The sequence below is a fragment of the Doryrhamphus excisus genome, linkage group LG9 (genome assembly GCF_037039965.1).
Source record: "Doryrhamphus excisus strain RoL-2023G ecotype Guam linkage group LG9, RoL_Dexc_Guam_v1.1, whole genome shotgun sequence".
In the NCBI taxonomy this organism is placed as follows: Eukaryota; Metazoa; Chordata; class Actinopteri; order Syngnathiformes; family Syngnathidae; genus Doryrhamphus; species Doryrhamphus excisus.
The window spans coordinates 14,929,849-14,948,002 of record NC_136365.1 but is presented as its reverse complement, the minus strand read 5'-3'; the positions used below and the strand labels follow the sequence as shown (position 1 = coordinate 14,948,002).

The following is an 18,154-nucleotide window of genomic DNA, read 5'->3' as shown; positions in this document are numbered from 1 at the left end:
TTCAAGATTTATACTTCTCTTGATTTATATGGGCAGAGAGCCTCATTGGAAATATAGTCTCATGCATCAACTAAGACCGGGAGCTCTTTATTGTATCGGCTAAATTGTTTTTGTTTTTGTCTGTGCTGCCACTCTAGTTAAATATCCAGTGAGAGTTGTGTATGTAAAAGTGGTGACCAGCTCGATGAATAAGCTGCGACCTGAAGTCATGTTTTCGGTATACGTGTTGGTGGTTGATGTCAACAGTTTCTCCCACCACGAGGCTGATCATATGCCTTTGTGACGAGTGTTACGTCCTTCTCACTTGCGTCATTGGCAGTGCCAAAAATAATCAAACGAGGGACACATTTGTGACTTCAGAGCATGTGTGTGCAAATTAGCGTATTCCTTTTCAGCCTCTTCCTCACTTCAAAAGATGCTCTCACTTCAGCACTAACACCTCATGAGTCAGCATTGCCCCATCTGCACACTCAAGCTGTTTGCAGATTTCCAGGGACCTCAATAGACCAGGGTTGGACCTACTTAAGAGGGTATCTGTTTCTTCGCCATATGAAGAAGACTTTTATTGGCTTTTTAATGTGGCTTTTAATAACCTCTCCATTGTTTGTGTTCTTACTTTGGTTCTCTATTTCTGTTCATCTTATCCTGTTTTCTCTTCGCAGTTTGACAGCAACGGTGATGGAAAGATCACACTCGAGGAGCTGAAGGATGGCATGAAGACCCTCCTGGGTGAGAAACTGAAGAAGGGGGAGCTAGAGGAGATCCTCGGTGACATTGACCTCAACAAAGACGGCAACATCGACTTTGATGGTGAGCAGCTCTTGGAGAAAACTCAACCCTGACATAATTTCCTGTTCACCCGCCACTTCTCCTGTTGGAACACATTTTTAGTTTTTTACAAAAATTTGTAATTAAGCAATCATACTTCATGAAAATTCACTTATCACAATTGTGTCTGGAACCAATTAACCGGGATAAACAAGGTATTACTGTATTCTGACACAGCAGATGGTGCCAAATTACGTCTCCCCCAGCTAGTCAGAGCTTTTCTTCCTGTCACTCACACACATCAATGAGCTGAAGTAGTTATGATCATTTTAAGATAACAGTGATCAGTGAAGCAGGGTTCTCAAACAACTGTCAAGCACCTACAGTAAGAAATATCCATGCATCCATCTGGGAGCCTATCATAGCTGACTTTGGACAAGTGGTGGGTCTACACCCTTAAGTGGGCAGCAGGGTGCAAACTCACATTCACACCAAGCACCTATCCTATCGCTCCAAAGTCAATAAAATACATGAATTTTTTAATTTTACCCATTGACATGTCATCAGCGGAGGCAGGTGCGATTAAAAATACAAAAACAAATATTAATATAAAAGAAATTTGTCAATTGAGCAGTATTTTATGTGTAATTGTATGTACAGATTTCCTGATCAAATACAGGCAAGAACCCTAAGGTGACGCTTGGCTTCTTGGCTTATTACGCAAGCCCCGCCTATCATCTGAGTGCACCTGACAGTTTCTATTTGTCAAGATGTCACTGATAATATAATGCAGCAGAAACACTGATAAAACACTGTGACTTTCTACAGCCTGTGTAATGTATTCAATGTACGTAAGTGTGACGTCATCATTCTTTCTAATCAGACATTAAAATACATAGAAGTGTCCTACTGGAAACATTGTTGGAGTTGCTGGCACCAGCATCATTCACGCTTGACATAAGACAAGAAAAGGCCAACCTTGAAGACGTTTTATGAGTATAGTCCCCCCCCGCCTCTTATGGTTCAGCTGCCATAAACCAATCAATGGACAGCAGCGACACTCTTACACAAGCAATACATTTGTACAAGTAGAGTGGCACTCTTTCTGAGTACATACGGTAAGCCTGCCAGAAAGACATTTCAGGGAAAGTTTGACGACCAAGTTGAAATGGTAAGGAGTGATGAAAAAGAGAATGAGGAGGAACAAAGGAGGTGAATTGAGAGAGGAGGCACACTTATACGAAGGAGAGTTGCCCAGAAGGTTCTTTCCAATCTGATTGCACATTTTCTCAATCAATACACATGCCTGCACAATGTGTCACATGCGATACACAGGGGCTGGACAGCTCAAGGACTTAGCAGAAATTGCATTACCTGCTAAGAAAATAAACAACCCTAAACAAGTGCACACAGGATGCAGCACACAAAGGCACCATAGGGTCTGCTTTGTCCCAGCAATCCAATCTATTGCAATTATCAGGAACATATAAAAAGATGTGTCACTGAGAAGATCAATAAGCAGGTGCTCCTCCTCATCATCGTTAATTAGACCCCGGGGCGGCGTTTGAAGGTGTCGCATAGTCAGGATGTCTAACAAGGTAACAACAATGAGGGAGTAGTTCACAAATAGACCTGTCAGGGCCTCGAAGACCATGCATTTGTTTTATTATTATTGAGAGCGATTGCTTAATAACCCACCATGGGGCCAAAGAAAGTTGCAAATGCCAGCAATTTAACATAGAAGCAACATTTTTTTGTTCAGTATCTAATACAAATGTAAGCTGGGTATCAATACCGTATTACCTATTGAATATAAGACGATCCAGCCTCAAATATTTTTTAAAATCAAATCGAAGACAAAGCTGTTTTTTAATAACTAGTACTACCTTTCATGCATTTTTTTTATTCAAGCAGGTCTTTTCAGATCACTGGAGTTTATGAATGACAGGAAGAAAAGCAGTCGTTTTTGTATCACCGTTTTTTTTGCATGTGCAGGTCGTCAGTGGTGTACGGCATAGTTTGTTACATTTCATGAATTTGAACATGTTCCTATTTATGTTAATATAGCTAATTAATTTTCAGTGGATAATGCAATGTGTTGCTAGGTTTTGCTCAATTTTTAGACTGATGCTTCTTACAACCAATTGTATACCTTTTAATCCTGTTGCTGTGCGGAATACTAATCCTTCGATGTTTCTCTTCAGAGTTTGTGATGATGCTCTCTGCTCGATGACCATAAGAGGAAGAGGAAGAAGACGCCACACCACCATCTGGTCCTGTAATTTAGCTTGGCTTGTCCTTTATAGGAAATGTAATTGAGTCATAATTAAAAGGTGGCAATTGTGCAAAGGGGTGTTATGAAATTAAGCAATGGCGCCCTCTTGCGCCGTCAACAAGTATTTCACTTCAATAGAGTTTACCAACAAATGGGGGTTTTGGCAATTTAAGCGTTTATTCAAAGTTCTGATGCTTAACTTAACACAATCTCTCTCCAAGAAGCCAAGTGATTTACATAAAACAGTCATAACAGTGATGGAAAAAAATACTATTTGAACACTTCATACCATGAAAGGAAGGAATGGTAACAAAATATGGTCTAACTTTAAACCACAATGTCCAAAAATGGTGTAAGGCAAATGCAGAAACAGTGCAGGTTCTCAACTCCAGCACAGCGGGAACTGGAGATTAATATAAAAGGTCTGCCAGACAGACGCATATACAGTACACTGAATGCAAATTCATATTGCAATATGCCCTATTCAATACATTTCAATAGAAACATTAGGTCAGAACGTATATTCTTCCTGAAAATGTATTTGTTAATTTAACACGTAGTTGAAAATTGACTATGTAAGAGATGAAATTAGACATTCTCATGCTTTGTGAGAAACTTAGGAAGATTTTAGGAGTATGGGTGAAAGATTTTCATGAGCGTTTCTCTGCATGACCGAATATACACAAAATGTACACAAAATGGGGCTCATTCTCGTACTAGCCTGTTGCACTTATTTCAATTTTTCCGCAGCATCTTGGATTTCCCTTTTGAGAAACAAATTTTCTTACGGTTTTCAACAGGTATGACATCGCCCAAACCATCTCAAAGACTACTTCCTACCTTTCATGTGAATAGTAAAAAAATCTACATACAAAGTCTTCACACTAGAGGAAGTTCATTTCCACATTCTAAGTGCAAGTCGCACACTGTTTGAGATTCATGTCTGATGTTAGAGAATGTGTGTCAATGGCAGTATCCCTGAGACGGTCTGGCCATATCTCAACCACAAAAAAAAAACAAACATCGCATGGAGAATGAAGAGGAAGCCCTAGTTGCTGTCGGGGATGCTCTGTAGATATGTGAGGATGTGCCGAATCTTCTCCAAACGCCCTTTGAGACTAGTCATGGAGAGGACACACAGCTGGTATCGCCGGTCGATAGGCAGGACGGCCAGGAGCCACCAGCAGCATGCTGGACCGTTGGGAGTCGCCTAGAATGCAGGAGACAGGACCTCATTATCAGTATTACTCAAATCTGAAAAGTGTTCTCACTTAAAGCAAAACTGCCAGAGATATAATAAACAGGATCAATTTGAGCCAGACTGAAAGTGCAATTATAACATTATAATATGCGGTGTTTATTTACCTAATACAAAAGGAGACAGTGTGTTTAACTGGAAGCAAATTTAAAGTATTTTTTTTTACCTAAATTAAGCATTTTTAAGCATAAAAATAGCTAAATTAAACATTCAGGCGACCCATTCAAAGATGGCATAATATGTAGTATTTTACACTGTTCATTGGGCATTAGTTAAGACTTGATTGCCGGAACGATTGCAGGTTTTTTGGTTGTTTTTTTTTTAGTTTATTTCTAACACAAAAAACATCCAAAGCACAACAAACCAACCGAAATCAATGCAAATAAAAATACCTATGTATATAAACGTACACATGTTCGAAAGGGAGTGGGAAGAAGTCAAGACTTATCTAGTCCCACCCCCCTTGTTTGAATTAACAAGTGCAATAATTCCTAACACGGACTACTGTTGGAAGCCAATTAACTCAACTTAACCCTAGACACCACTTCCTGTCCTCTCTCCACTAGGCACGGCCAAGTGGAGTGTACTACTACTACTACTGGTATTGGCTCGGCATGCCTGGAACCTTGGCTTTGGTCAATGGAAAACCATTCAAATTGAGCTTCAGTCCACTGCCAATACCATGAAGATAAAAGAAGTTGAGCATTACATCTGACAATAAATGTATTTCATTCACATTTGGCGAGTAAATCCTCCACGGTGCCAGTTCAGCCTGTGCATCAGACTGACAAGGGGATTCTCTTCATGACACTTGTGACGTACAAGCACCGGTAGGATTAGCCATGAAGCACCCATAAAGCTCTTCAGCCAATATTGTCAAAAGACTCCGCCCCTGTGGTTGTCCTCTGGAGCGGGAGCTGTAATCCTTTTCGCCATACACTCGGGAGCAGAGTGCACACAACAAGCGTTTCCTGGCATTAGGGACCTCTAAGGCGGTTAAGTCTATTGTAATGTAGGTTTCCTGAAAGGAAACATTAGTGGAATTGACTCTCTAGTTGGACGTTTCAAAGATTGATGAATTGTGGGAAAGATTGTGTGACCAAGGAGGACGTCAAAACAAATAATACATGATTGATAATTTGACATAGTTACCCCTGAGTCTCATTTCTCTCTCAGACTCCTGAAATATGTTGCTGACAGTTTGAAAAATATGAATTATCTTATATCCTGAGTTGCCTTACGCAGTACATGCAAACCAACAAGACTTCATTCACACACAAACACAGGACCCGCTAGGAAATAAAGTATCTCAAAAGCGGGGCAAAACGGGACATCTTATATTCTGGATATATATACACTGGATGAAAAGATTTGGAAAATGTGCATTTGTGTATCAGACATCTTGACAACGCCAAGCAATGTACCTGGATATCAGCTTCTGGCTCTGGCATTGGTCCAAAGTGCTGTAGGATCTGGTTGTGAAAGTGCAACTTCAGGTTTTGGAACCAGGTACGAGCCTGCTCGTACACGGCATCGTGCAGCTCCTGTAGGCTTGCCAGCTCTTTGCCGTCATCCACCTAAAAGTCAATATTGAGCACCGGTAACTTTTCCATTCTGGAACAGTGGTGATTATATAAGGGCTTTGGCGCGACTGCCAGGATGATAATGAAGGTTTGTACCCGAGTGTCTTCCAAATGCTCGATGTCAGCAATGTAGTAACCGTCCCTCATTCCTCGAGAGAGGACACGGAAGCGCGACCCTCCAACAGTGTCCACCACTGATCTACCATCAGGCAAGAAATGGACACTCCGGATGATGAGCATGCATCCATAGTCAACGAACCTGCCGGGGAGGATTCCATTATGTAATCAAGATGAAACGTAACACCCACGTCATCATCATGCAACTAACAATTAGATGCCTTCAGTCACAAGATTGAGTCCATCCAATTTGAAGGTTTTTAAAGTACAATGACTTGCACAAACACCTTGTCTGCAGACTTACCCTTTCTGCGGGTCGCTAATACACATCCCAAACTGCCGTGTGCCCGTGTCCACGCAGCGGCGGATCATCAGGCGGTAACGTGGCTCGAAGACATGCAGGGGGCAAGGCACGGTGGGGTACGCCATGGTACACACAAAGATAGGCACGTTCTTTGTTAGGCTAGAAAAAAGTTGGAGAAAAGAGAATGACATCGTCCTCTGGTAAATAAGCACAAGCTTCGACAAACACAAGCTAACTTACTGGGAAAGCTCTCTGGTTTCATCCAGGTGAGTTTTGGATCTCTCGTCATGCTCCTTACCCAAATACTGTTTGATCAGCACATCCAAGACACTCGTCACCATGTACTTCCTACTTGCTAAATACTGGGGAGGAGCAGTCCGTGAGTATACACACATTATTGTTCTTAAAAGGGTGAAGTGTGTACCCTTCCTCACCTCTTTTAGGCTCTCTTTACAGAGGGGACACTGCGGCATGTGGTCCAAACAGCGTTCCAGACAGTTTTTACAAAAGGTGTGGCCGCACGGTGTTGTCACAGGCTCGTATAATAACCTAGTTTGAACACGAGATCAGAGTCAAGCACTTTCATGATCACATTTCAAATTTTACAATCACACGTCAACCATTACTGATGCTGTTATTGTCCAAATCCAATTACCGTAATTTCCGGACTATAGAGCGCACCTGTAATTAGCCTCAAGCACTAAAGTTCAAGAGCAAAAAAAACATTTGGACATATATAGGCCGCACCTGTCTATATGACACAGGTCTCTATGTCGTAACATGGGATATGTAGTACACAGAAATAAACACAAAAGAATGTGTAATACGGCAGGTTAAACAGTGCCAAATCGTGCCTGTAACTTACCAGAAGTTACAGTACAGTACCTCAGCATCACAATTCAAGAGCCTCGGCTCTTTTTGTGTCACTTTCTCGTACCGTTAGCCATTTCGGCTGAGCTAAAGCTCTTCACGGCGGTCCGAGTAGCCCAAATAGAAGCTGGAGTAATTTCTACACTTGATCAAACTTACTTCGCTGCGTAAGACTTCAAAACATGAGATTAGCTTCCACTTCACTCGTCCATGTCACTACTTCCTGAAGCTGCACTCTAAGCATCGTGGGAAACGTTGTTTTTAGTCATAAATTAGCTGCTTCACTGTAAAAATCGCAGGGTTCTAAGGATGAGAAAAAGTAGTATACACCCCTGATCAAACTCTTAAGACCAGTTGAAAAATTGCAGAATTTACATTTTTTACTTTGGATCTTAAGGAGGTTCTAAGTTGAGCTTCAAATGCAACAAGAATCGGTATGAGACATAAAAAGAAAGCATTAGAGTATACAAGTCCACATAGCTAAGAAAACAACCTAAACAGCCCTCTCCAGTAGAAATAAAAAGTTCAAACCCAAACATGGCTGCACGGCAGGGGAGAGTGGTTAGCGCGCAGGCCTCACAGCTAGGACCGGAGTTCAATTCCAATTAATTATACCTTTCTATATATAGCACTAAGTGCAATGCGCTCATTGTCTCCATTTTCAAGAGGAAATAACGATGCACCATCATTTATGTGGATTGGGTTTTAGTTTTCTTAGGTTTACCTCTCGGTAACATCACAAATGTTGTCGGTCAGTTAAATGTGGCTTAAATGTAGACACTCCTTGGCCAGGTGTTTGCAGCTGTCGTGTGGGGCGCAGGCCCTCCGAAGCCCGGTGCTTGGCGCAGATGGCGCTTGTAGCAAGGTGTAGAGTTTCCAGAGTTGCAGCGCAAACAATTTTGTTTAGCTCCAATCTTCCGGATACCTTCTGCACATGCGTATGAGAAGGGAGGGGCAATGCTTGAAACGCTTAGGAAAGATTAAGCAGTTGGATGTAGTTTTAAGCATGTGAATTAAGATTATAACAGTAGTATGTACTTTAAATTGAAGGGAAAAAATCGGTTGTTGAGACGTTTGGGTGACCCCTGGAAATGTTGGGGCCCTGACAATTGCTTGTGTTTTCCCAATGGTAGTGCTGCACCTGAGTGGGAATGTAGACATTGAATCCACATTTTTGCTTTTAAAGGCTGTGGTCTTAACTTTTGGTCACTTGATGGACAACCTATTTCAGTTCAATGCTTGTTTGCAATAAATTGCTTACTCAAAATATTTTCGTCTTACTTCAATTTCTAATTTTTGCATGATGAAGCTCTACTTACAACCTCCTGAAGATCCAACAGGGCAAAAAATTTATTCTTGCAATGTTTCAACTCGTCTCAAGATTTTAATCAGTAATGTACACCGGAAAATGATTTTATGTGTACATAGACTCACCTCATGCAGAGAGCACACTCAAGATCATTGGGGTCAATGAGGTTTAGGGAAACACGTCTGCAGGTTTTAGCTTGGGCTTTTTTGGAGCTTTTTTTCACACCTTGAGGAAATTGAAAGAATGACATCACGTTAGTCAAGCTGCAAAAATATATACACTCATCCCTCATTTATTGCTGTTAATTGGCTTCATATGTGACCATGATTAATCAATTTCTGCAAAGTAGGATTCCTTATTTTTATATCAAATATTTTCATAGTTAAGAGCATAGAAACCCTGTTTACCAACATTTACATACCGGTATTAAAATTCTGAGATCCCCCTAGACATGGAACAACACCCTATAGTCACCTTTACCGAATATAGTATATATAATAAGAAACAAAAATCATGCATGCATGTTTCAAAGTCTTCCTGACATGTGGACAGGAAATGTCGGACATTCAGAATTGAGTTGAAGCTAGTGTACGGCCACAACAGTACCCTGTTTTATTATGTTTATAATGATGATTAGTATTGTTATTGTTTGTGTCTGTTGTGAGATAATTCAAACCTGCAGTAATTGTTGCTCAAGGGACAACACTAAAGAAATAAAACTAATATACTTGAGTGTACTTAGCAGTGTGTTGTTCGAGATCAAAACTGCAATCTTTTAAGTGTAGGAACTGTCTTTAAAGCCACACATGATCGTTGACACTAAGCAGAAGGGGGAGTGAGGGGTTACACACCAACAAGCAAGACGAAAATGTGCAGCAGGAAAGTATAATTGAGGCACTTTTTTTTCAGTATGCCAAAAACAGGAAAAACTAACCTGGGTGCTGCTTTTTCTTTTAGTTTTCCACATTTAAATTTACTTTTTGCTGTTGACGTTGTGCTGTTTGACAGTAAATAGTCGTAAATGTACTAATACACATCAGATTGGACCTTTGATCCTATTTGAGATGGGTCTGTTTTTGTAGAAATGTGTTCCATGTTGAGCACACTAAGCCACAAAAATAATAATCATATGATGTAATTATATTTACATTACACATTTATTTATTAGAAATCAATTTAAGCAAGGAAATAATCTCAGGAGCCATTTAGGAGCCCGAAGAGATCTGCTATTTCCAGCTGGGATAGCAGCATAGATTTACAATATTTAAAATAACTGAAAACACAGCAAATGTTGAGATTCACATTTCCATTTGATGAAGCTCCCAGTGCTGGCAGCACTCATGCAGCCCCTGACCATAACGACAATTATCCTTGTACTCACTTGTGCTGCCAGCTATTTCGATAATAACGGCTGTCTGTCGAGTCATTTTCAGATTCCTATAGTATTGTCCCTTGAGAGGCTATCCTGTCATAAAAATGGTTGACTTAATTACTCATAACGTAACCACTAACAATCCTGGGGAGAACAAAAAATCCTGCATAATGACCTACCTTGTTTTTTATACTTGCTACCCCCCTTGTCCACAATGCAAGTCTCTGTGTCACAGACAGACAACTTCCTCTTCAGCAAGATCGTCTTCTCCTCGCCTCCAAGCTGAGGGGCGGAGGAAACCCTTTTCAGACCCTCTTCACCGCCTGTCTCATAGTCAAAACGAACCGAATCAGCTTCGCTCAGACAGGGACGTTTAAGACTCCCCCGGCGTTTCTGTAGAGTCAAAAGCAAGACGATGAGAATATTCCCGCATAAACAAAATAAACAAAGGCACACGGCTGCAAGGACACTGCTCTGACCTGTTGTTGGTTTGGTCTTTGGACTGGACTATGTTGACTGGCTTGTGCACCAGCCACCAAGGTTTTATTGTGCAGATGGGCCACTGGATTTTGTGCAGTTTCCCTGACAATGATCTTGACGTTGTCACTGGATGAAGAGAGGAGGTCACAGAATATCTGTAAAAAAAAACAAACAAAAAACTTTGAAATTCTGCAAATACATGGATAGCTGTGGTAGTAGTCCCTTCGCATCATAAAACACCAGGATGCACAGTCGAGTATCCACACTACAAGATACATGAAAAACAATGCAGCTCTTGAATATTTGCAACATTTTATTTTATAATCATAATTATTAGAGCCCTGTAGACACGAAACCCCATCCCTGGAATACATAGGCCTACATAGACTAAACTGGAAAGTGAAACCAGCAAAATGCAACAAAATGGGAGATCAGTGAAGCACACAAGTGTATTCAAGAGTCTTGCAAACTGCATGCTGAGTACGACAAATTCATACATCTTGGCAGGTCTGCCCTCTCACATCCCCTGATAGTTCACTGCGCCCCCGCCAACGCCCCCGCCCCACAACACTAGATAGACAAGACTGGTTACTCAGCATCCATAGTTTGTCCTGCACGGGTTCGGCTGCCATGATGGGAAGCAGAATCCACAAACACTGCATTGTGAACAAGTCCCTTGCATACAGATAGTCCAAAAGACAATATTTGTCATTTTTCTGGTTTCCCCAAAGAAAAAATGCCAAGTATATGTGTCATAAAAACAAACAAGTCAATTAGCCATTACTAAAAGTAAATGTTGCTGCAAGTAAACAGTTTTTTTGACAAAATACTGAATTCACCCGAGGTTTACGATTTATGTTTTGGAATAAGAGTCCAGATGTAAATCCACTAAATTTTTTCAAGGACCAATACCAAGTTAAGGTGAGTCATGCTAGATTATACCTCAAAAGGTGTTCCGTTGTTATCTCATTATTTTAACATCCCCTCCAGCAAAACGGTTTGTTTTCCAATGACACTGTTAGGAACACCTTAATAAAAGCTGGCACTTTAACAGGGGAGTGTCAACATTAAACACCACTAAGATGAATCATCTCATTTGTAGCCAATTAATGTGGGCCAAGCCAGGACATATACAAAGAGAATGAATGACTTATCAAACACAAATCATAAGGCAGGACGGGCTGTCAACGAGCTGGGACCAAAGTAGCTTCCTTAAGGCCATTGTGTATTTTAAAAAGCTCAATGTTTCCTACTTCTGTGAACGCTCAACAGCTGCAGCTTCCTACGATGATTCCTTTAACGAGCTCACCTTTTCTACTTGTCTCTTAGCACAGGGGAAGTCCTCATCCACAGCCAGACAGTTGAGGAAGACTTGGAGAGACTCGTCCACTCCGCCCATCTCTTGTAGCACCATGGCTTTCCAAAATAAAGCCTAATAAAGGTGATAAAATAGCACAAAACATTGTTAGGGTATGTTTCTGTGAGGTATTCACAATTACGCCACACAGACTGAATTTCTTTGGTTTGAGAGTTCTGTTCAATTTGTACTCATTAATTTGTTGACGTCAAGTTGTTAGTTCAGTCATTAGTTTATTAAAACTCATTAAGAGCCAAGACTCACAAGAATGTCGGCATACAAGTCTGTCACTACTTTTTTCTCAATACTGTTCTTAACATTATTAATGACCTCGAGATATGAAAGAAAATGTTGACTCCCGTTGCATAAAATCCTTGAAATTGCAACTTGACAGAAATGCGCTGAGGATAGCACAAAATCAGGCAATATTTACTACCATAAACACATGGCAGTAGTGTCTGAAGATGCTTTTACGCATTAGCGTCACTTTTCGGACGCCAATGTGAACAACCATATGAAAAATACTAAATGAGCAAGATACCCTGTCGTGTGAATGTAGCCTTACTTAGACTGCACTCATTCACGAGCACTCAACCTGGATGTCGTTTAATTAGGGAGTATATTACCTCCTCAGTTATTAATGTGGACCAAAATCCTTGCTCTGGATTGTGCTCAAATCATTTATAAAATAGTTTGTTCTGCCAGCAATTAATCACACAGCCACCAAGCACAGCATGAATCAAAATAAGCTACAAAATTCAGGTAAGTAGCAGTGATGCAGCATCATGCATGCGCTTTAAAGCGATGGTGGCACTAATGAACTGTGGTGAAACTCTTGTTAAACTTACTCTATTCTTATTTTCAATACAACTGTATGTGTCTGTATCATAATGAAGGGCCATGGGGTTTGATTTGAGTGCAAAGTTTCCATGTCACGCCTCATTGCGCCATAGTAAAGAATTGTTGATATCAAACATCTCCCTGCATGGACCAGTCCTTAAAATCACTAGTTTGGTGGTATGTCTCAAAACGGAGTGACTATTGAGCATTTCTATACAGCAATGTGTACCATGAGGCTGGCCTATAAAAGACCGACACAAATGGCAGCATTCACTGTTTCCTGTCATGCTGAAGGCAGGAATGCACCAAGATGCGGTAACCAGAGCCACCTCCGGAGACGTTTTCACCACACCGGGGTGACATGTAACCGACCTAGGATCACGATAGCCGGACCACACATCTGCGTGATCGGTTCAGAACTACTTCAGACTGCTGCAAAGACCAAGAGATGTGGACAACCACAAGTTTGTGCATGGAAGGTTCGCCGAAGACTCCAGGAGCATGGCGTACGACCATACGGTACACACGTACAGTACATTACTGAACTTTACTATAGGGCAATGAGGGGGGACATGGAAGCTTTGCACACAAAACACACAGACCACAAATCAAACCCCATGGGCCTAAAAAAACAACCACAACAAAAATTGTTTATAAAATCCTTCAGTGTATAGACAGTAAATTATCATTCACTTTTCTGACAAAAACAACCCTACCTCAGCAGAACAGCTGGATGATAGGCACAACTCGGTGTCTTCCAAAGCAAGATCAAACTGCTGTAGAGACATGTAGGCCTCTGCTCGAGACAGTCGTGCTTCCACTGCTGTATCAGGCTCTGCAAGAATCACAGACAGAGAAAGAAATTAAATGAAGAAATGAATTGTAGAATTCCTGGTTTACTGAAGTCTCCTCATGAAAGTGACATGACAAGATTCACATAGGAGTCCAATATTTCCCACGGGCCTCAAATCACCTGTAAATATGCTGATTATAGTCTATTGTTACTGTCTCTAATTAGCAGTGGGTACAACATTATTGGCCATTAACAGCTGTGGCTGTGGTCAACCTCCTAATGTTTTTTGTTGTTGTTTATGTATCATGGTCAGCATCCAGCCGCTTCATCTACCTGTGCCTGCACTTTAAAATGTTGGTTGCACTACTCAGCTGTTGGTGCAAGATTTGGAGTGTGTGCCGTACAGTTGACCATTCTCTTACTATATTACTATGCTGTACATTGATGTATATTTGTTTTCTAACTCTGCTGCTTCCCAGACTGTGCTGCAGAAAGGGTGAGTGCTGTCAAAAGCAGGTGGTGAGAGTGACACGCACCATACTGTATATCAAGTGACAGTATTGGAGATGAACCAGTTGTCCACAAATAATCGTGTGTGAATGACATATAGGTTTAGTCTGTAGCTGTAGACATAGTAAGTTCTGAACTATTCCAACAAATAAATATTATGTCACTCAACTCACATTCTGTGGCTGTTCCTAATGAGACTGGGGCAAGGGTCATACTATTCCCAGCTATAGTTGTGGCAATCTATACACATCATACTACAATTGTAATTAAATGTACACATTTAGAGCATAGAATGACTTAGGAGAGAATGAATGCATGTGGTCATATGGACAGGTGATTTGGGTGTGTTACATTTATTTGGTTCGCACTAGTGCAATGCAAGTCCGCATGATGTCATGCAGTGACAGTAACCTTTATGCTTGTTTATGCTTATGCTTGTTAATTTAACAAAAGGTATTAGCGCAGGAGCCATGTGTATCTTGTATGAGTCACAGCGGTTGCATACTGTGTACAAGCAACAAATGTTAGCATTTGGTTGCAGTACATAACTAGAGAACCTCGCAGCTAAATAGGTTACAAAACCACTCGTTCCAATCTGTGCCGTGACCTGACTTATGCAACTACCGCGCATGCCCGGTGTGAATTAAGTGGATGTTTTACGACAGTCAGGGCGGAAAAACGCGAGCAGCTAACTGTCGCTATGGTAACGGTTTGACGGTAAAGTGCATTATAAGGCTTGTCGGGAGGAAAAAACAACCTCACCAAAGTACTATCGTGTGTACCACAAACGTCAAAATGCGAATGCTTGCAACAAACAAGTGAACACATCACCCCCGTCAAACAAGGCTCCTGTGAAGTAGTCAGAACGTACTCACCACTTTGAATGACATCGCTCGCTAGCGTCACAGCCTCTTTGTGGCATCTTCGTTTACACAGCTCGTCTACTTCTCGTAATAGTTTCGACCTTTTCACCTCTTCGGGGAACCATTTAGCTAAAAGCCCGCACAGCAACACATTAGGTTTGCCCTCCAGCTTCGCGGCTTCGTTGCACAATTTACATTTGGAGAGCAGCCGTCGTCGTAAACACCTCCGACAAAATGAATGTCCACATGCTAAAGTGACAGGTTCTCCTAAAAAGCTATGACAGTGCGGACAGTCGAACACTTCGTCCCATGAGTGTTGTTGCTGCTGCTGCTGCTCCTCCTTTGCCTCCTCCACCTCCACATTGTGCCTCTCGTCCGAAGCTGGGGCGGCCTTTTTCTTGAAATTCCGCACTATACAGTCCACAAAAGTACTTAGCTGCTCTGGTCTGACTGGCCCGTACTGCATTGCTACGGAAAACCAGTAAATGGCCTCTTTAAGGGAGTTATCCGAAGCTAAAGCGTTGGCTTTCTGAAGGATGAGCTGATGGTGGTCCTCCTCTTCCTCCAGAACGTCTTCCGTGTCAATGCCGATAAAGAAGGCGTTCCTTTCCACCGTCCCTTCCTCGGCAGGCTGCTCCAACGACATGTTGGGGATGTTGTAAAAAAGTAAATAAAGCTAGGCGGAACTCTCGAATCTTCTGTTCCTCGTGTAGACGTCCAGTGCCCGTAGACTGTGGATCCGTCACTGTTTTTTCACTATCAACTCGTTTGTTACGTAAAATTTCAGGTCACGTGAGAAAAATCTCGCCTCTGATTGGCCGGCGGGGCTTCGTTACAAAACCTGCCTTGGACAAGTTTCATAACCGCGAAAAAGGTCGTGGTAAAGTTAAAACTGCCTGAGCATCTTGCTCCCTCGTACTGCAACAATGTTTGATCAGTTTTAAGAAGTAAACAAAACACATTCGGGTGTATTAAATGTCAGCTCATATATTCATCAGCAATGGCGACTTTGAATTGAATGCAAATCAGTACTTGAAACTGACTTGTGCAGTGAGGGTTTGGGACGTCGTGACGTAAGGCTGCATTCACGCTTGTGATTCTGTATTGTTTAAAAAAAGATATTGGGTGTGCACTTTGGTGGTCTTTTAAAGCTTCTAAAATATACTTTAAGCGCACCATTGTCCCACACAAAGGGAGAGTGTCTAGCAGCATTCACTTTTGAGCTTGAATAAACCCAACTCTTGCAGAATTCCACTCCCACATGGAGCAAATACACCAGTTTGTTTTAACAGAAGCACAGATGAGCCAATCGTACACACTCTGCACCTAAAGCACAGCAGTGCGGCAGTGGCTAGTTTGAGTATTCTGATCCCTGCTCAAGTTCCCCTGCTAGGCCAATGGAGGACCTAAAGTGCTTGTTGTCGGAGACATCAAACAACTGGACCAATATTGAAGATGACATTATGTCTACTGCAAGGATAAGGAAATGAAAGACACACCTCACAAAGACTTGATGCACCTTGAAGTCAACATGCTTTAATGTATTGTATCATTATTTTAAACATAACTCATATTAATTGAGATCTATCAGTCTGTGAGAGGTTATAAAGCAATTTAGCCACTTTGGGACTTCAGCAAACGACAGTGAGAGCCAAAAAACAATGAATAGTGGTGAACTTTCTCAGGAGTGACAAGCCAACCAAAATTATTCCTAGAGCAGCCAAGAGGTGACAAAAGACCCCACAACAACATCCAAAGAACTGCAGGCCTTATTTGCCTCCGCCATAAGAAAGACGGCCTGCATGGCAGAGTTCCAGGAAAAAAAACACTGCTGAACAAAAAGAACATTCTCATTCAGCAACATTCAGCTCGTCTCAATTTTGTAAGGAAACATCTTGATGATCCCCAAGATCTTTGAGAAAACAAAACAAAAGTTTTTGTATTTTACAAAATGAACATCCTACCAATGGTAAAATATGGTGGTGGTAGTGTGATGGTCTGGGGCTGTTTTGCTGCTTCAGGGCTGTGATAAATGGAACCAGGAATTATGCTGTCTACCCAAAAATCCTGAAGGAGAATGTGAAACCAACTTGGGTTCTGCAGCAGGACAATGATCCAAAACGCACCAGCAAAGTCCACCTCTTCACCGCTGAAGACAAACTAAATGAAGTCCTGATCTGAGTCCTATTGAGATGCTGTGGCACAACCTTAAGAAGGCAGTTAATGCTGGAAAAGCTTCCAATATGGCGGAATTACAAACAATTTTGCAAAGACGAGTGGGCCCAATTCCACCACAGCGTTGTAACAGACTCATTGCAAGTTATCAAAAACCCTTGTTTGCAGTTGTTGCTGCTAAGGGTGGCCCAACCAGTTAGTAGGTTTATGGGGAATCATGTTATGTAGGTTTGAATTTTGAATTCCACAGAGGAGGAATAATAAATAATAAATAATAAATAATAAATAATAAATAATAAATAATAAATAATAAATAATAAATAATAAATAATAAATAATAAATAATAAATAATAAATAATAAATAATAAATAATAAATAAATGTTTGTCTATATGCTTTATTCCTTTGTCCCCAACCTCATTTTCCAAAAATTGTTTCTCATAATATTACGATTAAAAAAACATTCATTCATTCATTCATTCATTTTCTACCGCTTTTCCTCACAAGGGTCACGGGGGGTGCTGGAGCCTATCCCAGCTGTCTTCAGGCGAGAGGCGGGGTACTCCCTGGACTGGTCGCCAGCCAATCACAGAGCACATATAGACAAACAACCATTCAAATAATAACTAATAACTAATAACTAATAACTAATAACTAATAAATAATAAATAATAAATAATAAATAATAAATAATAAATAATAAATAATAAATAATAAATAATAAATAATAAATCTAATTAAAAACGCATTTTATCTTGAATTGTGTTGTCATTGACTCATATTTACATTTGTTTGATGATGTGAAACACTAAGTGCGACAAATGCAAAACAAAATCAGAAAGGGGGAAAACACTTTTTCACACCACTGTATATTTATGAAGCTTTTTGTTTTCTAATCAAACATGAGCAAATGTAAGGGATGTGTTGCGCAACATGACCTACTTTGCAACTATTACATCAGGGGTGTCAAACTCAATTGCAGAGAGGGCCAAAATTTAAAGCCTACTTTAGATTGTGTGGCGAACTGGAGATTATGGTTCTAGATCAGAGGTAGGGAACCTATGGCTCGGGAGCCAGGTAGGGCTCTTTTGATGACTGTATCTGGCTCTCAAGCATTTCTTACCACAATAAAAAATTATTTTTGCTAACATTTTAAAGTAAACATCACAGAAATGACTGTTAAAAATAATATTTAAAATCAACAACTTTCTTATGCATTTTAATTCGTCCATCTATATTCTGCTGCAATACGGCCAACCATATCTATCTTTCCTGATATT

At 40.9% G+C, this 18,154-nt stretch overlaps 2 protein-coding genes across 3 annotated transcripts in view; one reads left to right on the top strand and one right to left on the bottom strand.

The window, feature by feature from the left end:
• The window catches only part of LOC131123581 (calcium-binding protein 2-like), a 28,504-nt gene extending 22,877 nt beyond the window's left edge, over positions 1 to 5,627 (top strand). For both annotated transcript variants that reach the window (XM_078793467.1, XM_058065480.2), the window contains 2 exons: positions 663 to 810; positions 2,973 to 5,627. In XM_078793467.1, the coding sequence (XP_078649593.1) occupies positions 663 to 810; positions 2,973 to 3,001 (177 nt within the window). In that variant the 3' untranslated portion in view covers positions 3,002 to 5,627. The remainder of the gene's footprint in view (positions 1 to 662; positions 811 to 2,972) is intronic.
• lonrf1 (LON peptidase N-terminal domain and ring finger 1) lies at positions 3,187 to 15,462 on the bottom strand. The gene is made up of 12 exons (XM_058065435.2): positions 14,712 to 15,462; positions 13,250 to 13,368; positions 11,646 to 11,768; positions 10,336 to 10,491; positions 10,036 to 10,249; positions 8,610 to 8,709; positions 6,740 to 6,854; positions 6,546 to 6,667; positions 6,306 to 6,464; positions 5,981 to 6,143; positions 5,726 to 5,878; positions 3,187 to 4,253 (listed from the first exon to the last, which is right to left on the bottom strand). Exons 1-12 carry the CDS (start codon positions 15,343 to 15,345, stop codon positions 4,092 to 4,094), a joined length of 2,220 nt encoding a protein of 739 aa, XP_057921418.2. The 5' UTR covers positions 15,346 to 15,462; the 3' UTR covers positions 3,187 to 4,091.
• Positions 15,463 to 18,154: the final 2,692 nt, after the last annotated feature.

What these genes read in the sequence shown, in the direction of transcription:
- lonrf1 (XM_058065435.2), bottom strand. Translation starts at nt 15,345, where the DNA reads ATGTCGTTGGAGCAGCCTGCCGAGGAAGGGACGGTGGAAAGGAACGCC. An exon ending in AAAGACCAAACCAACAACAG is followed by an intron (nt 10,250 to 10,335) that starts GTCAGAGCAGTG and finishes TTGACTCTACAG; the next exon opens with AAACGCCGGGGGAGTCTTAA. An exon ending in GTAAAGAGAGCCTAAAAGAG is followed by an intron (nt 6,668 to 6,739) that starts GTGAGGAAGGGT and finishes GCTCCTCCCCAG; the next exon opens with TATTTAGCAAGTAGGAAGTA.